Source organism: Euleptes europaea, chromosome 6 (assembly GCF_029931775.1).
Source record: "Euleptes europaea isolate rEulEur1 chromosome 6, rEulEur1.hap1, whole genome shotgun sequence".
NCBI classification, from domain to species: domain Eukaryota; kingdom Metazoa; phylum Chordata; class Lepidosauria; order Squamata; family Sphaerodactylidae; genus Euleptes; species Euleptes europaea.
The window spans coordinates 47,854,975-47,877,749 of record NC_079317.1 but is presented as its reverse complement, the minus strand read 5'-3'; the positions used below and the strand labels follow the sequence as shown (position 1 = coordinate 47,877,749).

The window sequence follows — 22,775 nt, the reverse complement described above, 5'->3', positions numbered from 1 at the left end:
TGAAGGGTGGAGTGAATTTTTAAATAGTAAAATTAATTTCTCAACAAACACTTGAGTTTTATAAGTCTTTCTGGTCATAACTGTATGTTATGTAACAAGCAATTATGTACTAAAATGTATATGCATATCCATAGTTCCCACTGTGTGTGTAATGTGCCGTCATATCACAGCTGATTTATGGCAACCCAGTAGGGTTTTCAAGGCAAGTGACTAACAGAGGTGGTTTGCCGTTGCCTTCCTCTGGTATTCTTTGATGGTCTCCTATCCCAAGTACTAACCAGGGCTGACCCTGCTTAACTTCTGATAATGTGACTGTATTGGATAATCAGGCTAGCAGTTGTCTTCACAACTTCTATCCGATTTAATTATTAGATTAAATTAATTTTTTGTTGGTAAAGGAGTTTGGTGAGGGGAGAACTGCAACTTTGCTGTGTATGGTTCCTGTCTTTACTATTGCTTCATTGACAATGTGAAAAACATTTGCTTAAACAAAATCCTTACATCAAATAATTTTTTAGGGATGGTAGGCCAAGCCATTAAAACAGGAGGAATGTTTATACAAATTCCTAATTGGTTAAAACAAACACTAAGGCTAGTATCCTGATTTCTACAGTGAATTTCTTGGGTAGCCAGAAATTGAGCATACTGTCAGAAAACAAGTTCCCTACTAAGGGCATAACTACAAATTATTCTTTTCTTTGGCTCCTGCATGAGTAGGGATGCCAACCTCCAGGTACTAGCTGGAGATCTCCTGCTATTTCAACTGATTTCCAGCCGATAGAGATCAGTTCACCTGGAGAAAATTGCCGCTTTGGCAATGGGACTCTCTGGCATTGAAGTCCCTCCCCAAACCCCACCCTCCTCAGGCTCCACCCCAAACACCTCCCGCTGGTGGTGAGGAGGGACCTCACAACCCTATCCATGAGACTACACCATCAAATGTGCATTGTGTGTTTATTAAAGGGATAGGATTGTAGCCTATTCCAATGTTTATTGCATGTTGTATCCCACTCATACTTAGTTGTATTCTACTTTTGTGATTCCATTTTCTGCATTGTTTATCTATATCATGTCTGATACCTAGGGTTGTCAACTCCAGGTTAGGAAATTCCTGGAGCTTTGAGGGTGGAGCTTGGGGAAGATGAAGTTTGAGGAGGGGAAGGATTTCAGTAGCGTAAATTGCCGTAGATTCCACTCTCCAAAGCAACCATTTGTTGCCAGGGAAATAATCTCTTGAATGTGAAAATCTGTTGTGGGAGATCTACAGGCCCCAACTGGAGGTTGGCAACTCTTCTGATAGCTTTTCATCATTTTACTAAATTTGCTAGTTCTAGTCTGATTGCATTGTTTATCGCATGTCTAATGCTGTCTGAATACATTGTTTATATCATGTGATCCTCCTTGAGTTTCCACAAGAAAGGCAGGCTGTAAATAAAGCAAATAAATACAAATTCAGAATGGGACCATGGCATGCAGGGAGAGGGGGTCCAACCTTCCACACCATGCTGCTTTTCAACCTGAAATGGGCCAGGGAAGCTGCTGTTTGCCCCAATTGGGGGGGGGCCCTCCATGTACAGTGATGTGTATACCTCAGTTTCACCAACAGAACAAATAGTGCCCCCTAGGCTGTTTCATACATGCCTGGGATTAAGTTCCCAGCACGGAACTCCCAGTGCATGTGTGATTGTGAGAGGGCACAAAAATGGAGAGGGCACAGGAAAAACAATAAGTAGGTAGGCTCTTTAAAATCTAGTAATCTAAATGATTACGTTAAAATCTCTTTGTTGACAAAATTCTGAAGTAGTGTGTGCTTTTTACAAAATTCACCAGGAACACATTGAGCAGATGGCCAAGCGTTTATGGCTTGATACTTATTACAGTGCTGTGAATTTCATATGGTGTACTCAACATGTTCTAACTTTGTCGGGTAGAATAATTTATATTTGACATTTTTAAAATGCAAACATTGTTAAGTTCATATATATCCCATTCATTGCCAAGGAATACTGAGCAACCTTTTTGTCTCATAAAAACCCCATAAAACAGGTTTGGCTACAAAAAGTGCCTGATACATGGCTGACTGGGAATTTAAACCAGTATTTTCTCTATTCAGCTCCAACACTCTAGGACTCTGCGTGTTTTCCCTTGTATGGTTAATAGGAAGAGGTTGAACACTACTTCTCCAGGCTCTGTTCCTGACCTGATTCCTCTGATCTGATACCCCTCCCATATCATGTATTGTTTGGCTTAAAGTCTGCTTGTTCCAAGATGCAGGGCAATGGCTCTCAGAAAGCAGGTGTGCACAATAAGGGGTTGGCTTTGGTGCTAGGAGCTTCTTGGAATGTCAGATAATAAAGGGGTTAGATAGATTCATGGAGGATAGGTCTATCAGTGGCTACTAGCCAGGGTGACTAAAGGGAACCTCCATGTTCAGAGGCAGTCATCCTCTGAATCCGAGGATCGAGGCACCATCAAGGGAAGGCTTCAGCCTCTATTCCTTGATGTTGAGCCTCCAGATGAACTGATTGGCCACTGTGTGAAACAGGATGCTGGGCTAGATGGACAACTGGTCTGATCCAGAAGAGCTCTTCTTTTGTTCTTATGTGCCTTTGGGGGCTAGAATAAACCCATGGGCTGCTACCACTTGCATATCTATGTCTAGCTACTACACCACAGGAAGTTTTAAAAATGCTGTTAAGCTGCTTTTCATAATTATTTTTTAAAAACTTTATCCCACTATTCTTCTGATCTATGGGACTCAAAGTGGTTTACAACATTTAAAAAACCAAATTACAGCTAAAAAATCACAGAAATACAGTATAAGTAAAAAGACAGAAAAAGGAAGCCATTACTTGTTACCCATCACACTGGGTGGATCCAGCTAAGCATTTTTCTGGCTGCAAAGACTTCTGCTTGGAGAACATGACTTTTTCAGGCTCCACCTTCACAGGGCAACCCAAAATACTCTCCAAAATTGTGCTCCAGGGGTTTCCCTTTTTCCCAGGAGCAGGATTTCGGGAGGCATTCTTAGCTGCCGCAGGAGGGGAAAACAGCAAATGTTACAATCTGTGAGGCGAAGTCCTTGTGCCTACAACAGTTCTGCACTGAATCCACACCACTGACTACCAATCAAAGATCACGAAAAAAAGTGAATGACAGAGCTGCTTGTCTCTGTGCAAGGCTAGGGCCTTCCTCACATCCTCAGCGACAGGAATGGCCACTGGAAAGCCTGTGCAGAATCTATTCTCATTGCCCATAGGGAAAGAACAGAATAACTTCTAGTCTGATTATCGGAGCTGCTGTACAGGTGGGAGGAGATGATCCCACAAATAGGAACATTCCAAATTGTGCAGGGCTTTAGCGGTTTACAACAGCCCCTTGAATGGAATGTAGAGGCAACAAAGTGTAATGATATTATCGAAGGCTTTCACGGTCAGAGTTCATTGGTTCTTGTAGGTTATCCGGGCTGTGTGACCGTGGTCTTGGTATTTTCTTTCCTGACGTTAAGTGTAATGACCTTAAACGTAAGGGTAATGTGCATAGAATGTTGAAGCCTAGCTGCCATATTCTTCACCAATTGAAGCTCCAGCAGTCCCATGCAGTGTGTGTTATGGTAGTTTAGTCTTGAGGTCATTATTAGGGTTGCCAGGTCCCTCTTCACCACCGGCGGGAAGCTTTTGGGGCGGAGCCTCAGGAAGGCAGGGTTTAGAGAGGGAAGGGACTTCAATGCCATAGAGTCCCCTTGCCAAAGCAGCCATTGTCTCCAGGTGAACTGATCTCTATCGGCTGGAGATCAGTTGTAAAAGCAGGAGATGTCAAGCCACTACCTGGAGGGTTGGTAACCTTAGTCACTGAATCATGGATTAGCGTGGCTAGGTTGGATGAGTCTTAAAGGAGGGACAATTTCTGTGTCATATGACGTTACCAGAGGACACTATTTACCGTCCAATTAAAAGGTGTCCCAGGGTGCTTTCTTTACCTTTTTCCACGTAAGTGAATGAGGAAGAGAGACGTAAGTGCTTGCACTTCTGGGAACTTTGTAGTACATGTAAAACATCCCCCCCCCCAATTCTCCTTTGCCCGTCTCCCCTACCCCATGATTTTCAAATGACTAATTCTCTAAGAATGAACTGTACTGATGAGCCAATTATCCATGATCAGGATGCACCTATAAATCCATTGTTGAAGTAGAGCAGAGCTGTATATGCTAAAGAGCTGTGAACTAGGAGCCTGCTTGAGTGTGTGAATGATTCAATTTTTGTCTGAATTGGTTCCAGAAGAGCCCAGATAAATGATTTCAGTTGAGAGAAAGCAGTTTCTGTTGTGATACTATACTGCAACCCCCCAGTGGTATATTAGAATATTACAGTTGTATAGTTCGCATAGTTGGGAATAATTCTCCTCTTCTTCTTTGTTAAAATCATGTAGGTATTCCAACAGAGGCTGATTTGAAGAATGGCATCTCAGAACAGGCATCTAATGTACATGTCACAAATAGAGATGAGGATGCCTGGGTTTTAAGTTACAGGTTGGGACAGTCTAATTCACCAGCTTGTTGCAGTGAGTCCGGAAGAGCTGAAAGACATTTACTGCACCTAGACTTAAAGGTAAGTAGTTCTATAAATGATGTAATCAACTGGTGTTTATCCAAACTATTATTTAGTGCAAGAGCCTATTATATACTAGACTGACAGACTTTCACAGACAGGCAATTGGGCTCTTTAATATTTTGGAATTCTGAAGCTGGCTGCATAGAATCATGCAATAATTTTCAGCCAAACTATCTGCAACAGACAAAGCGATGCTTGAAACTGAATGACAGTGGATAATATTGACATCTGGACGCAGCCACAAGAATGGGTTTGTAATACCTATAGTTTTAAAGAAATTGTTCTCTTTATTTTTAAAATTCTGATTTTTTGCTCATTCACTTGATAAAATAATCACAGAATTTACAATATATTGTGGCTGTACATGCATAGAACACAGTAAATGAATGAATCAATATGGTAAAAACCAATAACAGGTTCCTAAAATTGCTATTTTTGACATTATTGGGTATTCCTAATATTATAAACAATCAGTACAATAATAATGTGGGGGAGCTCCCTAAGTAATTCATTCAGTATATTTTTTGCAGTTTGTCCTGTCTAATACAGAAGAACTCTTCATTTTAATCCTTTCCTGTTTTGGTGGGTTTTGCCAAACAATTCTTTCTCTTGTGCTTGTGCTTATGCGCAGAGTCTTTACTTTAGTAACCTTGTAGTTATTAAGTGCAAATTATGGTTACAAAATTTTGCCTTAAGGGATTTTCCATCCTTTGAATTCTAGCATATTCCCAAGATTCCCTCCTACCACAAAAGTTAATATGAGGTTCTTAATCCTTGCTCATAAATTGCCTTTGGCATTTAACAATATACAATAAAGAGATCTGCCAGAAAGGGTAGAATAATAGCTGGATTCTGTATAGCATGACAACAGAACTTTCTCCAAAAAGGGGACATAGGACATTCTGGAGGTCATTAATTCATAGTGTTGCCATAAGTTGGAAGCGATGGCAAGTACACACACAGAGAATATGTAATAAAGGAATTGCTCTTCTTCAGTGATAGGATCACCAACTATTGTTGAGGCAACCCCTAAAGTCAGTGTAATTTTGCTGCCGTATGTTGAAAGCTGATGTGTCAGGTTTTCATTATATTATGTACTATGTTACACACTGAGCAATACATCTCTTCAGCTACTAACAGTATCCCAATAAACAGTAATTTAATTTATGGATTGATTTGTTGTTACTTCTGTAAATAATAAATTAGCTTTTGTATGTTTTGGTATGTTTGAATGTGCAAGTCATTGTTACAAAAGAAAATAAATGGCTTATATTCTTACAAGATAGAGTAATGGCAAGTAAAATCAAATTGAAAATTCTTTTTAAATTGGTGACAGTTCATTTTGTCCTGCGATTTCAGCATAAAAAACTACTGAATATTAGTTGAATTTTGTATTCATAGGAACTTTGGTATTGACTGGTGATAGCACAGCTTCAAATCAGTAGTTAATATATTTTTTGTTGATTATCATTAATATTGCATGATTGAAATGTTCTTTGTTGCTGATGAGTGAATACTTTCGGCTGCTTTTAAGTAATTATTTCTAATGCATAGATAATCATCAGAGTCATAATTGTGCAAACAGTTCTATGGAAGTAATTTTCTTTACAGTTGTGTTACAGTAGTATTTTTGTTCTTGAACCATCATCTTAGTTTATCTCTCATCTTTGTAGCCATATTTGCTTCGTTTCTGTCAATGATCCTTTCTTATTCCTTTCCCCAATCCAAAGTTCCTCAAGATTCTGTTTTAGATATGTTCACTTTTTATTCTTAATCATTGTCCTATGCAGTCTTTTGGTATTAATTGTCATTTCCAGGCTGACAGTATTCAATTCTTTTTTTCATTCCCTGATTTTCTTTTATTAATTTTTCATCGTGTGGTCTTGTTGTTTTCTCATGGCTAACTTGTTGTTCTTTGAAGCCAAATCTTTCAACAACAGGATTTCTTATTTTTCCTCCAGGTTCTTCCTGTTTCTTCTGATCTTTTGTGGTTTTGTGATGTCAGCATATCTCTCTAGTCAATCTAAAGATTTTAGCAGCATTTTTTTGGGTCTTGCTCTTCTAGATTTTATCATTAGCCAAGCCATGTCATTTTTCATTGTCAAATATTACCAAAATTTGGTTTCCCCCCCTCCCCACTGATCCTGCTCATATAATCCCGTCCAGTTATTTTATCCTGAATAGATTATTGTAATGCTATTTTAAAACATTTTCTACCCTACCACTTTAAGCCTCTTGTTTCTGTTTTGCATTCTTCTACTTGTTTGTTTTTGCTGAAGACAAATATTAACATATTTCTTGATTTTCAATTTCTCTTCACTGGCTATCTTGTCACATTCAATTTAAGATTTTGTGACTTCTTCCAAATATATTCCTTCTCTAGTTTCTGCTTACCTTTCATCTCTGATTTCTCATTTTCCAAATAATTCTCCATGGTCTTTTGTGTTCTGTTTTTTTGTTGCTTCTTATAGCTCATATCTCTTTTTCCCACCTCTGTTTCATACCTTTGTGCTTTTGCTTTTTCTATGAAACTCTTTACAATCTGATATTAATTTGATTGGTTTTCTTCCTCTTTTTTTTAAAAAAGTGCTTTGACTCATTTATTCCAGGGGGCCTATATCGAATCACTTTGTCTCTTTTCCTTCTTGGACTTTTTGTTCTTTACTTCATTTTATTTGTAATGTAAGCCTTCTGGTCAGGGTGTATCTATTTTTAATGTACTTTGTAAAGTGCCTAATTATTTTTAAGGGACTTTAAAAATCACTGCTATTAGGAATCCCACTGAAATCAACAGCACTTACGTAATGTCATATTATATAGATTCGCCAATTTTTGGTCTTGAGTATGGAGAGAATGTTTATGATACAATCCAATACCAAGAAGAGATTTTAAGAGAAAATGGCTAGGTGTGGGACTAGATCTGAAGGGCCATGTTGTTGGGGAGCTTCTACATGCCCAGGAGGGCTTTTGAGCCCATCTTCAGAAGGAGGCCCCTTATGTAACTATTTGGGAACACTACTAAAATTGTAGGCAATGGGTTGGGTCCAAATTAAATTGGCAGTTTGCGCTGATTTCCACTTTTTACTGCAGACCCCACTCGTGTAATTCCTTGGGTTCCCTTTTCCCTCAGGAGCCACATTTCATGGAGATAAGTGGACTCCATTGAGGAGGGGGGGGGGGAAATTCCATACTACCAATGACTGCTTCACCAGGTTGATATCTGCACACAAAATATATGAGAGACTTATGCTAACCAGTACTATAACAAAAAAACAATATACCAGTTGTTTGAATAATTGAGAATAAACTTTACAACATATTCACTTACCTGGTTGGGTTTTAAACTATTTGTACTTTGTATTTTGTATTTGTATTGGTTCACTTCATTGTATTTCTATATATGTGTGCAGATTTTAGAAAAGGTTTTAACTTACCACTGATGAAGGCCCTAGAGGCCGAAACGCGTTTGGGTTTGTGGTTACAGACATCAACCTTAAGTTTGGCCATTGTGCCATTTTAATGCTTTTAACGAATTTTAAAATCTGTATAGCGCTTCTAATAAAATAAATTTGTAATATTTCCACATAGACTTACATAAATTTTCCTCTCACCCAACCCCTGGTACCCAGCTTTTGTTTTTAGGTTGGGTTTCATTCTCCTTTTTTTTTCTTCCCCTAGTCTGTATCTATCACCAGTTGCTCCATTCTGGGTGTACTACAAATTTTGGGGGCGTGTTGCCCTCATTGTGTCTAGGACTCAAGAAGTGATAGTACTGTTCTGCTCAGGATGGGCAAGAATTCATGTACTACCAGTGCAATCCTAAGTAGAGTTACATCCTTCTAAGTCCATTAAAATCCACATTTTTAGGATTACCCTGTATGTTCAGACACAAAGATCCTAATTTTGTTTACTATATTAGCTCAAATCAGGCAGTTTTAATTTATTGAAAGTTAGCTATTTAGTTATACATTAAGCTACCAGGACTTTTATAAATGCTGGGCTTAACTATAATTATATCCTAGACCTTGATGTCTGTAGCAATTTCAAAGGTTGTGTCACCAGTTTGGCCTATAGTTCCCTCAGGAGATGGTCCTGTTCAGCACAAGACAGCTTCACGTACCGAAATGTATGGTAATTATTTGGAAAACTGCAGGCTGGCATGGGTGAGCAGTGGTGTTGTTGGGCCGGACTTCAGGGTAGAAATCTAGGGCCTCAGCTAACAAGTTCAGACAGTAAGTATGTGCACCTCTGTAGCGGGCTGTAGTTTCACATTTGAAGTATACATTTCTATGTAAAGCCCCCCCCCCCTAAGACCACTGTCCAGGGTCAAAAGTTACATGACCGTACTGTTGGGTGAGCACAGCTTTTGCTATCTGTGTGGCCTGTTTGTAAACTTTCTGCTGAAATAAGTCTGTACAGATCATGGAGGATAGGTCTACAACAACACCATCATCACTATATTTAACATAGTAAACCGGCTGGCCTATATGTGGATGATGCACATGTCAAAATGGTACAGTGAGGCCACCTGCAGACGAAATACGGCTTTCTGTATACGCAGGGAATTTCCCAGGTATGCAGAAAAAGATGACTGTAAGTTAACCAAAGGAATATAGATGTCCTCTAAAATAGCTGAAGGGGGACTAGAAATGCTCCAGAGAGGACAGAATGTTTAGAGCAGTTAAGTGTCAATTAAAGTTAAAAAGGAGAGGAAGGAGAAATGAAGTCTCCTCAGGCCCCTAAGAACTCACAAAAGCCTGGAGGAGCACATTTTGGAGGGGTTTCCTCTTCGTGGTATTCCTCACAGCCCCCAAGTTTGTCATTATAACTAATAGTAAAGTGTTTGGTTCCTGTCTGTATCATCAGAGTAGCAAAACCAGCCCACCCACAGATCTGCTAGGGGTTTGATGTTTGTGGGGGACCCACAGACATATGTAGTAAATATAATATTTTAAATTAACAAAAAATGTGGGGGAGACCTTCATCAGGACACCCAGGGTTACTAGTTCCCCCTTCCCCCCCCTGTCACCAGTGAGGGATGGGGGTAGGTTGCCAAATCCAGGTTGGGAAACCCCTAAAGATTTGGTGGTGGAGCCTGGGGAGGACAGGGACCTCGGTAGAATACAATGCCATAGATTCCACCCTCCAAATCATCCATTTTCTTCATGGGAACTGATCTCTGTAGTCCAGAGATGAGCTGTAATTCCAGGCCCTGGAAACCAAAACTTTGACAGTAAGTTAGAAAAGAAGAAGAGTTGGTTTTTATATGCCAACTTTCTCTACCACTTAAGGAAGAATCAAACCAGCTTACAATCAACTTTCCTTCCCCTCCCCACAACAGACACCCTGTGAGGTAGGTGGGTCTGAGAGAGTGTGACTAGCCCAAGGTCACCCAACTAGCTTCATGTGGAGGAGTGGGGAAACAAATCCAGTTTACCAGATTAGCCTCCGCCGCTTATGTGGAGGAGTGGGGAATCAAACCCGGTTCTCCAGATCAGAGTCCACCACTCCAAACCACCACTCTTAACCACTACACCACTCTGGCTCCCAGTTAAAAGGGAAAATGGAGAGAGAAGACTGGCCTGCCCAAATGCCTAAGAGTTTATAAATTCTTGTAGGTGGAGATTTGGTGGGGTGAGATGATTGCAAAATGATTCACCCTTACCTAGGATTCACCCTTCCCTAGGATTCCTGCCTTGTAGGGCTATCATCTCTATCATATCTGCTTGGGAACTTTTAGGCATCAGGTTGGTTGGACACCAATGGACTAGATTATTTCTGATCTGATCCAGCATGGTGGTTATTATGTTCTTAATCTCTTTGCACTTTCAGGTGTTATATAGCCATAAACCTGTTTCACAAAAGGAATTGGGTGGGGGTGGGAGACAATTTACTGAGCTGACTTGCTTCATGCTAGAATACCTTGCTGGTCCCAAACTTTTTATATATGGTTGTTCCACTTATCAGTGGTTATTGGGAGGGGATGTGGCTCAGTGGTAGTGCCTCTGCTTTGCATTCAGAAGGTTCCAGGTTTACTCCCTGGCATCTCCAGTTATGGATCAGGTGGTAGGTGAGGTGAAAGACCTCTGCCTGAGACCCCGGAGAGCAGCTGCCAGTCTGAGTAGACAGTACTAACTTTGATGGACCAGTGGTCTGATTCAGTATAGAGCAGCTATATGTGTAAATTGTGTCCTTGTTCATGTGTGCATTTGGCTCTGTTATTTTCTGGAATGAGACAATAAAATAAATGCAAAGTTTCAAATAGCAGAAGTTCAAAAAGCCTCTCCTCCAGCTGCCCAGAACTGGAGAACTGAAAGAGAGATGTTGTTTCACACTGAACTTGAATCTAATTCTTTCTTCTGAGTAAATCGCTTTATTTTGGATTATACACAACAGAGGTGCACATACTCCCTTCTGTTCTTTGTAGAGCTAATTATAGAGTACTGGGTTGTGGCTGTTTACCTTCCCCTCCCATGTCAATTCTAATCCATAGGTGTGGTGAATATGTCTGATAAGTACCTGTTTATAGTCCGCACAAATAGCTGTGCAGAGTTTAAAAGGTAATACGAAACCTGTCTTGTTGGTCTGTGTTCACTGGCTGGAATCGGCATTCCAGATGCAACCTGCAGGAAAGCGGAAGAGTGGATTTTTTTTATTCAGCTTCAAGGGCACCGGCATTCAGTTAACTGAGGCTTTTCAGTAGCCGGAACTCTCCAGAAGTTAAAAGAAGGCATAAATTTGGTGTTCAAAACTTTCCTATCAGGATTTTCCAGCTTTGTAGCATTTCTTCCTTTGAAGGATTTTCTAAAAACAACTTTGACCATCGTGGACGAGACTTCACAAAACTGACTTTCGGGAGTTTTCTGCTGTGAAATGTTATTGACTCTTGAGCCGACATAAGGAAGTAGCAAACTGCAAGTACCAGTTGTTCAGTTTGAACTGTAGTTCGTTTTCTGTGCTCTCTAGTAAGTACAAGTGTGTGTGTATAGCAGACAGAATAGCAACAATTAGTTTGTAGAAGATTTGCCTTAACAAAAAAAAAGCCCTTTTAGTAAAGAATAAGTTGTGACGCTGCTGAGAAAATTTATGCTGTGCAACAACATGCAAAATCTCTTCTCTGTTCAAGTTGTAAACTTCAGCAGAAATGTACATTTCAGACTGCTGGACTGAAAGCGGGGAAGAGGGCTGTCTATGATCTGTGGGAGCTGCCTCTCTCTGTGGAATTTTTAAGCTAACAAATTAAAACGTTACTCGGAAATTACTATACCGAAATGAACTAGCATCTGTTCCAGGAATATAAGAGCAACTGTGATTTGCCCAACATGGAGGCAAAGCAAACTTCTGATTGCAACAAGCTCGTAGAGAGTACAGTGAAAGCTGAACCAGGCCAGACTCCCTTCACTAAACTTTCTGTGAAAGCGTTTTTTGGATTTCCAGATAAACTAGACTCCAGAGCATCAGAAGAGCAAGCAGTTCTTAAAAGATTTCAAAATGTCAATGGTGACGTCCATATTGACAGCCAGGAAGAGGGGAGCAACATTGGTGGTGAAGAGGATCCTAGAATAGCTGGTCTACTGCCAGAAGTACTACAATCTCAATGTGAAATGCCACAAAGCATAAACGATGCTCAAACTACTCTGGATGCTGGTACTGGCAGCTTGTTTGCCTTAGAGACCAATGCCACTGCCTCCATGTCCTCAGGGGTGCCGAGTGCCTCGGGTGACACTGAAGCTGATGTTGGCAGCACAATTGACTCGGAAGCCAGCGCTGGTGTCCAAGATAACTGTGAGGCTGATACTGGCAGCCCGGCTGACCTGGGACTGATGGAGCCTGAACAGAATGAGCCGTTTCTTTGTAGTACCGAGTCAATACATTCGCCTTTGTCTGAATTCAGCAGAAAAAATGGGAAGGATGTCATTCTTGCTCAGGGTACTTTGGTTCACACAACAAGTGACACAGAGTCGGACAATGAGGCCACAGATCTACACTGTGATGAAAAAGCAATCCACAATTCTGTGATCGACAGTGCCGTGACTTTGCAGGATAATGACCAGAACAAGGAAGAGCAGGAAACAGAAGGATGTAGACAAACTGATGGTACTACGAGTGGAGACAAAATAGAACCATCTCTACCAACTTCTAAATTGCCTGTAAAAGAAATGGATGATACCATACAGGAAATCGGCTTCAATAGTGAAAACATAATGCTAGGAGATGAGGACAGTATTAGCCTGCCTGCTACAGGAGAAGATGCTCAGGAGTCTGGAGAAGAGCAAGGATCTCTGGCAAGCAGTTCTAGTAGTGTATCTATCCAAAAACCAACTGCAACTGAAAAGTCCTTTCAGCTTCCTGCCTTCTTTAGTGGATTACGTGTACGGAAAAAAGGGCAGCCCAGAGATCTGGGGGAAAGTGTAACTGAAATCAAACAGAAGGACGGTGATTTGACTATCCTTAAATTAAGGCAACCTGTTAAGAAATCCCATATTGCACCTGATCAGTTCTCTAAGAGGAAATTAACTGAGCCTAAAGCTAGTCCAACTTTTTTGGAACAACTCTCTCAACTTTTAGGGCCTAAAAATGATGATAAAGATTCTAATGAGGTAACAAGTGAATCTGGAGGCAGCGATGACGGTCAAGAAAGCAAATCTGCTGTGCGACCAGAACCTTCACTCCCCCCTGAAGAAGTCAAACCAAGTCCTGCTGAATCAGCTCTGGATGCATTCAAAGCTTTATTCACACGCCCTCCCAAAAAAGAAACAACTGCAGACACTTCAGAGCTAGAAGCCATAAAACGCAAAATGAGACATGAAAAGGAATCTTTGAAAGCAGTATTTGAAAGGTCAATAACGAAAGCTGGGGATGGAGCAAGCGATACAAAACCAGTAGGTTGACTAAAGTTCTTAATCTGGACTGTAGACACATTTGTCAAAATTAATCTTATGCATTTAATGGGTGGGCATGAGCTAATTAGAAGGGTGTGAGCTGAATAATCGTAATTAAAACTAAAGGAGAAAGACCAAACTTTGGGATCTTCAAACTGAGCGACACTAGAATTTAAAAAAATGTTCTGCATTGCAATGTTTAATTGTATTGGTGAATACTTCAGGTATTGAAGATAGAGCAGAATATTATATAGTATAAAAATATTGTAGATCCATTGGGTTGTTCATCCTCACAACAACACTGTGAGGTACGTTGTTTGTGGTCTGTGCAGTCCCACATATGAGGCTGCTTTGGAATGTTCTAGTGCTCTAGTCTATAAATTGGTACTCAAATACTCTTCCTGAGGGAGGGTACAATGCCTCTGTGCCACAGGGGGTTCTTCTCATTCCAAAAATAACAACATAAAATTAAGATATGGTTGTTTGGGCAGCAACTGTGTGAGTCTTTGGCTAGTCTGGAATTTAGATCCAGTTTCCTTAGTCCAACTCAACATATCTATATCAGATTAATTTAAAAGAGGTTTAATGGGGTGCCACTGATACTAAATATGAGATATATAAATGGGTTGCTCTTGTAAGTTAGGACTCTATACTACTGTTAATTGTTGGTGAATAGCTCATGCAGCAGCTCACTGGACTTCTTCTGCTGAGTGCCACTGAATGGATAGGGGGGATCTGACCCACCTACTCGAGGGCATCGGGGGTGGTATCAGGTGCATAGCTGATGCTGAGATAGTATTGCCTGCAGTCCCAATAGTGTCATCACCTATACTGAACTGATGCTGTTACCCGCTCACCAACTGTGTGCTTATACAGTGATCCCTCATGTCTCTGATGCACTTTCTGGCATCCTCCTGTAAGGGTGCCAGCTCTCCCCATCCCATTCAGAGGCAGAAGCAGGGAGTCTTCCAATAAACCGCTGCATGAATTGCCACTGGTGCATAGTTCCAAGTGCACATTTGGGATGTACCCGGCTATGCAAGACTGAAGAATGGAGAAGAGGGGCTGTAGCTCAGTGGTAGAGCGGCATGCAGAAGGTCCCAGGTTCAATCCCCGGCATCTCCAGTTAAAGGGACTAAGCAGGTAGGTGATGGGAAAGACCTCTGCCTGAAACCCTGGAGAGCCACTGCCAGTCTGAGTAGATAATACTGACTTTGATGGACCAAGGCAGTATAAGGCAGCTTCATGTGTTCATGTGTTCAAGACCTTATCTGTATGGAAGCGTGAAGGTCTCATCAGCATTTCCCAGAAGTTAAAGTAATTTTAACTTAGTTATATGATTTGGATTGATTTCAATAAACAAACACATGAATTTAAATGCAGTTTTAATAGACCTTAAATTATTCTGTGCTTTGTTTTACTAGACTGATGCAAGTTCCTCGGAACAGGATGACAAGACTCCAGGAAGACTCCAGACTATCTGGCCACCACCCAAAGCAAAAGATGAAGAAGAGAAAGTTGGATTAAAGTATACTGAAGCAGGTAAAACAGAATGGTGAAATTTCTATAAAAGAATCCAAAACCTGTTAGGTTTCCAATGCAGGCCCTTACACAAAGGTTATATTCTGTTTGAAAGGGGAAAAAATAGTTATAGTATTTCTTGTGCTGTAAAGAGCTTTTCAGAGGTTACCAGATAGGAATTTTGTTTCAGGCAATTATGTTTCGATAATGCATTTTTGTTTATTGTTGCAATGCTTAGCCCATGTTAAATGCCTGTATCAAACAAGTAGGAAAAGGGAGATAATCTAGTTGTTAGTTTTTACTAAGGACTAAATATATACGTGATTTTACTGTTCGATGTAGTGAAAATACACCAGAATTAATACATTAACTAATTTATCACCTGTTTAACTGTTAAACTCGTTGTTTTCAGTGTAGGTTCTAGATTTTCGTCTAACAATTGTATTTAAGTAGCACTGTTTGGATAAAAAATTATAATAGTGGCTGCTTTATTAAATTCTGCTCATTCCCTTGGGTCATAGGAATAACAATAAACGTTCAGAGTATGTTGAATTCCTGTATACTACAAAGGGCTTATCTGTCCAGTTTTTGGTCTGCATTTATAAAAAATAGATGAGAGGAGGAAGAGCAGGCTTGGGGCAGCTCCAGCCTGCCTTCCACAGGATGAGTGCTGCCGGATCATGCCCATCTCCCTTGCACAGGGTGGGGACTGCTGGCTTACAGCTTCTGCCTACCTTGTGTAAGGAAGGAGCCACTGGCTCACTTGATGGCAGCTCCCACCTGTCCTGTGTGAGGCAGAGGCTGTCAGCTCACAGCAGTGGCTCCTGCTCACCAACCTTGCACACCTTGTTCTTTTCCTGGAGGCCTTCACCCCTGCACACCATACCCATGGTTAGGGTTGCCAACCTCCAGGCACTAGCTGGAGATCTCCTGCTATTTCAACTGATTTCCAGCCGATCTCTATCAGTTCACCTGGAAAAAATGGCCACTTTGGCAACTGGACACTATGGCATTGAAGTCCCTCCCCTCCCCAAACCCCACCCTCCTCAAGCTCTGCCCCCAAAACCTTCAGGTGGCAAAGAGGGACCTGGCAACCCTACCCATGGTGGTAGGCCATTCCAGAGCAATGGTCCTACTATAGAGAATGCCTGTGCCTGGACTAATGCCAAATGGACTGTCCTAGGTGAGGGTACCACCAGAAGAAGCCTGAGAAACATAAGTGGCACATAAGAGTGGCCTGCGAGATATAGTTTGAGAGGTATGAGGGTCTCAGGCTACAAAGGGCTTTAAATATGATAACTTGCACTTTGAATTGGACATAGAAGAAAATAAGCACCCATTGTAAATGACACTGTGTACTGGCTATGGCCCTGGAAAGCAGTTGTTTCTCAATTTAGATCTTATAAGATTAACCCAGTGATGCTGTTTTAGGTTATGCATATACCAGTGAATCCAGACTATCACAACCTATCTGAAGTGTAGTGGCACTCCTAACTATGCATTTATGGCAGAAATACCCACACGGGTGCTACACTTCCAATGCTGTGGTATACATATTTTGCTAAAATATATGGTTCTCTGGGAAGGAAGAAAAAATAAAAGTTGAATCCTTGCACCAAACATTTTATTTGCTGCATATCTCAAAACATGGTATATTTATATAACATTTTAATATTTATATACTATTTTATCTATACACTATATTATTTCCAAAGCATATTGAAACAATTCATTTTCTTTGCAGTCCTTTGTATTTTTGCATATGAGCTGGTACTTCAGTTTCACCCTCATATAAATTTCTTAATGCCCTTTAGCTTCACTGTGTGTTTGTGTGTGTGTGTTCAAAGTCAGAAATGGGTAGCACAGGCTCCTATTGTTTCTCTGAAGTTTCATTATCACATAAATTACCGGTAAACATTCAACCACCAGCAATGTCTTGGTTTGATGGGACCGAATTCAGGAGTGGGCCTGAAGCAACATACAGGGAGTGCCAACCAAACAATACAAGGTGCACAGCTTGCCATCCACCTCCTTCATCTGCAATACCACAATATGAGTGGTCCAGCTTTCCCTTTTGTGATATAGCCATAATACAAAGGGCTGCAGTGCTGCGTGCGTGACAGAGATATATTTTTCCATACTTAAGCAAACATTGACTGTGTTGCTCACCTCTTTTGCTTTGTTCCCTTTTCCCAATCTTTTTTTTATTAAGGCCTCATGAAGGCATTTTATTGTTCTTTTCAAAATGTTCCATATTATACTAACACTCTCAAGAGCTACAGCATGATTCAATGGAATGTTGTTAGAAAGGTGGAACTGTACAAGATCTTGCATACAGTGCTATTGGTTGTTGCAGCCGTGCTTTGAATGGTAATAATTAGCATACCAGTGGTATTCTGATTTGCATCTATCTTGGATTCTGAAGTAGCAATTACTCATCCAGTGACTAGTAGAGATGGGAATTTAGCAGTGACTCAGGCCAAACAAGACACAATTACTGTGTTCTGTGGAAGTTTAGGCCATCTGTTGAGGATATGTCTTATTTGCATGAAATCTATACACGATACTTCTTAATTTAGTATCATTATGGTGTAATTGTCCCGGAAGTCTACTCAGATGATCCTGTAGACGCACAATTTGTTTTTATTTTTTGTTAAGATCAGTGATGCTGTCCTGACCCAGCCAAGACACTTGTGCATCGGTTTCATGTTCAATTTCAGGGGTGCTGTGTTAGGGTTAGAGTAGGTGCCATGTGTTGCCAAATAGTTCGTTCCTATGAGAAATATGCCCCAATGGGACATATTTGCTTTCATTGGTGGTATTTAAAATAGGGTCCAATGGCAAGTTTTCTCTGCATGTAGAATCTATTGCACTTGGTCATAGTAATTACTCTTTTTAATAGCAGATTTGCTGATCATATGTCTACCAGTAGGCAATGAGATAAGGCCAAAGTGGGGTTTTTTCATCATCAGAAGATTTCTTAGGTGTGTATGTCTATGAAAAATAAATGCAAATAAAACAGACTCCCCACCCCGACAACCTGATGAGGACCAAGCTACTCATTTGCCCACCAGAATGCACAAAATACAGAGAATAGTTAAGCGTCCATTAAGGGGGTGGGGAGGAAGACAGAGGTGGATGCATGAAAACCTAACATAATATCCTGGAAGGCATAAGGCTTTCATTCCTCCTTCCCCCCCCCCCCACACACACACAAAACCCCTTTCCTATAGACAAGCTGGGTAGGTAGCAATGCTTATCTTTCTGCTCTGCATAGTTCATCTTTTGGAGCATATGAGCAGCTTCTTGTCCACCTAACACTGAACTCCCCAGTCAACATTATTGAGCAGCTGCACTCTATAGCAATGCTGCTGAAGATCTGGGCTAGATGATATGGCTAGCTCCCTATATGGAAGACAGGAATTTCCTAATTTTTTATTTCCCCCTCTCCATGGTGGTTTGGGAGGGGGAAAATGGTCCTGGAATATATGGTCCTGGAATATGCTGCTGAAGATCTGGACCATGGAAAATGGTCCTGGAATATGCTGCTGAAGATCTGGGCTAGATGATATGGCTAGCTCCCTATATGGAAGACAGGAATTTCCTAATTTTTTATTTCCCCCTCTCCATGGTGGTTTGGGAGGGGGAAAATGGTCCTGGAATATATGGTCCTGGAATATGCTGCTGAAGATCTGGACCATGGAAAATGGTCCTGGAATATGCTGCTGAAGATCTGGGCTAGATGATATGGCTAGCTCCCTATATGGAAGACAGGAATTTCCTAATTTTTTAGTTCCCCCTCTCCATGGTGGATGGGGAGGGGGGAAATGGTCCTGGAAAAGGTCCCCACCTGCCACTTGATGAAAGGGGGAGGGAGGGAGGAATAGAGCCTACCCCCAGCCGTGTCTGCCTGATGGAGTGGGTAGGGAAAGAGGAAGAGGGCCTGTGTCCTGCCCCCATGGAGTGGGGAGTTAAAGAGAAAACTTGCTGCAGCTCCCACCCTCTACTAGTTCACTCTACTATTCCAATCATTATCCTTTTATTTTTTTTATTTTTTTCATCAGCTATGACTATAGAAAACAATGTAGAAATAAAAATGCCCCTTTTATGTATTAGTTTAAACCAAACTAATTTTCTTGCTTTCTGATATCAACCCTTTTGTTTCCCAAAAAATGGCACTTTATGGCCTAGCAGCCAGGAAGATTAGAGCAAAATGAGGAAAGCCGCTAAATGAGGAAAGGGACCAAATTGGTGTATTTTAATCTTATGACTTTTAAGGGATTTTATATTTATATTTTAAGTTGTTTTAATATTGTCTAGATTGTAAAGGCCTATGGCCATGCACAATAAACACGTGACTGACTCACTATTAGTTTAAACATATGAAACTGTCTTATACTGTATCAGTTAAATGGTCCATCAAGATTTGTATTGTATACTCTGCTTGGCACTGGCTCTCCAGGGTCTCAGGCAGAGGTCTTTCACATCACCTACTGCTTCATCCTTTTAACTGGAGATGTCTGGGATTAAACCTGGGACTACCTGCGTGAAAAGCATTAAGCCTTCGGTCATCCCTTAGTTTAAGGCAGTGCCAACTTCAGACTTCCAGAGCCCCGTGGCGCAGAGTGGAAAGCTGCAGTACTGCAGTCCCAAGCTCTGCTCACGACCTGAGTTCGATCCCAACGGAAGTTGGTTTCAGATAGCCGGCTCAAGGTCGACTCAGCCTTCCATCCTTCCGAGGTCGGTAAAATGAGGACCCAGCTTGCTGGGGGTAAAGGGAAGACGACTGGGGAAGGCACTGGCAAACCACCCTTTAAACTAAGTCTGCCTAGTAAATGTCGGGATGTGACGTCATCCCATGGGTCAGGAATGACCCAGTGCTTGCACAGGGGACCTTTACCTTTTGACTTCATACTATGCCTTATATTATGCTTTAACCATGCAATCTTGGAAGGGAGGAGTGAGGAGGCAGTGTGATCCATATGGCAGTGTAAGTGCCACTTATGCTGTCCTAACTGGCATGGATGCCGGCACAGGGGAACTTAATGCCATGGGCACCGCACCGGCACAGCCTCGCTGGCAGTGTATCTCTGGCGCTTCCTGGACATGCTGCAGCTATTCCCCCCTTCAGGAATGGGGTGCCCAGCGATGTTCAGATCCCTCTGGCACTTTATATACTTTATACACTTTATGGTGTAGTGGTTAAGAGTGTCAGACTAGTATCTGGGAGACCTGGGTTCAAATACCCACTCATGCAATGGAAGCTTGCTGGGTGACCTTGGTCCAGTCACATGCTCTCAGCCTAACCTACCTCACAGGGTTGTTGTGAGTTTTAAAATGGAAGAGAGGAGAATGATGTAAGCCACTTTGGGGCTCCGCTCGGAAAAAAGGTGGGGTACAAATGAATTAAATAATAAAATAAATAAAGCACGGCTGAACCAGATGACAGCACTGACACCGATAGATCCGATTCAAGATGGGTACCGTTCAAGATACATTACATTCAGTTAATATTTATTAGAGAAGTTATCATCTAGGAATGCATCCAGAGATACTCCTTAGTGGCATCATCCGGTGTGGGTATTTAGCATATGTGGGCTACCTCAAATCCGTATTCCTTTGTTTCTCACTGTGAAGCAAAATTATCTTTTCAGGTTGAAAGCAAAATCATGCAATTTCCCCAACCTTTAGAATGGAGACCACATTCCCAAGTGGTAGGCATACTGGTGCTGTTGTCATTGAGTCTGAAGTCTGTTTCATAGCTTTGGTTGCATTTGGTATTGACAAGCATTAGTGTAGGGAGTAGTCAGTGAGGAAGTATAGTGACTCCTCAAAGTATATGAAACAATTTTCTTTTAAATGGTACCTCAGTAAGTAAACATCTCCTTTGATAAAGTTTGAAGCCCCGCCTTCTTTTTATACCTAATTTTTTTAAGGCTATTCAGGTTGTATATATGAGAAGGAGGAGGGGGAGGAGCAGGAGGAGAGGTTTTTTATATGTCAACTTTCTCTACCAGTTAAGGAAGAATCAAAATGGGTTACAGTCACCTTCCCTTCCCCTCCCCACATCAGACACCTTGTGAGGTAGGTGAGGCTGAGAGAGCGTTAAGAGAGCTGTGACTAGCCCAAGGTCACCCAGCTGGCTTCATGCGTAGGAATGGGGAAACCAACCCAGTTCACCAGATTAGCACCCTCTGCTCATGTGGAGGAGTGGGGAATCAAACCCGGTTCTCTAGATTAGAGTTCTCCACTCCAAACCACTGCTCTTAAAACCACTACACCACACTGGCTCTCTTAAATATTAAATGTTAGTGTTTTGGTTCCCAGTTACATGGCTGTTTGTTAGTGAATATGTAAATTAAATCCACTTTCCAAGGATTATAATTTTGTTTTGCTTTTTAAATCAGAACCTGCTTATTTTAATTTGGCTTTTCTCTTCTGTTTATCTGATGTTCTTCAGCTTTCATTTGAGATGTTTTACTTGTATGTACGGGTTAGAGTTGCCAAGTCCTCCCTGGCTACCAGCAGGAGTTGAGGTGTAAAACCAGGGTTCCCCCCTCTTGTTTATTTGTTCTTGGCTGATGTTGTATGTGCAACTAACTAGACTTTGGTGAAATAAAAACTAAGGGTACGCTTCTTCAGTTGGGGCAGTGTTTTAGAGGGATATTCTGTATGTATGCAAATATACCAATAAGGCCAATGTTCTGTATATGTATAAACAAGGTTATAGAAGAATTTCTCTACTTCCTGCTCTGTTGTAAAATCTGTTGGGATATAAGGAGTAGGGACATGGGTTCTGGTTACACTGAATCAGTGGTTTTCTCACTAGAAATATTAACGTAAGAGTTAGGTACTACTTTTGTTCTTGCACTGAGAAAAGCACACCAAAAGTAAGAAGATAAAAATGGAATAGACCAGAAAAAAGATGACTTCTAAGGCTGCTAAATTTGTATTCTATCCATTTACTTTTACTTTCATCATTCTTTGCCAAAACATTAAATATTTTGGGTTTGACAGTAAACTTATGGTAATATTGTAAAGGCATGACTGCTGGAAAGCTATCCTAATTGGATATTGATTGAAAAATAACATGGCTTCTTGCTATAAAAGCAGTTATAATTAAAAATATATATTTTGAGTTCCAAGCTGATATTAAAAAGAAAGGAAAGATCAATTACCAGTTAGATTATGTTAGTAATGATCATACTGAAATGTAAATCCATGTCACTTCTGACTTAATTCTTAAGATTGCCTGTTGACATGGCTCCTTTTTAAGTTGCTTCATCTTGCAGCAAAGTCATGTTGTCTCTATGGCACCTCCATTTCTATGGCAACAGACTTTGACGCTATAAACACTATTTTTATTTCAGCGTGAGAAAAGAGATACAAGGTTGTGAATGAAAAATCCTTTACTAAAACACAAACAGGCCTTAAATGAAATATTGAGAATAAAAAAGTAGGTTACTGAAAAGTGATTTTAGTGACATTGTGAGTTGCCTAACAGTAATTCAGAATACATTTAAATTAAAGCAAGCTGCTTTTGCATTCAAAGATGCATGAACTGGCACCCTGCATACTAGGTTGGAGGGTTGCCAACCTCCAGGTGGTACCTGGAGATTTCCTGCTATTACAACTGATCTCCAGGCATCAGAGGTCCGTTCACCTGGAGAAAAAGGCCACTTTAGAAGGTGGAATCTATGGCATTATACCCTTCTGAAGTCCCTCCTCTCCCCAAACCCTACCTCCTCAGGCTCCACCCACC

General features: G+C 41.0%; 1 protein-coding gene across 1 annotated transcript in view; it reads left to right on the top strand.

Moving 5' to 3' along the window:
- Positions 1-22,775, top strand: part of FMN1 (formin 1) — a 172,851-nt gene that overhangs the window by 21,600 nt on the left and 128,476 nt on the right. Inside the window, exons 2-4 of the mRNA XM_056851867.1 lie at positions 4,429-4,607; positions 11,903-13,492; positions 14,917-15,034. Coding sequence (XP_056707845.1) covers positions 4,429-4,607; positions 11,903-13,492; positions 14,917-15,034 — 1,887 coding nt within the window. The remainder of the gene's footprint in view (positions 1-4,428; positions 4,608-11,902; positions 13,493-14,916; positions 15,035-22,775) is intronic.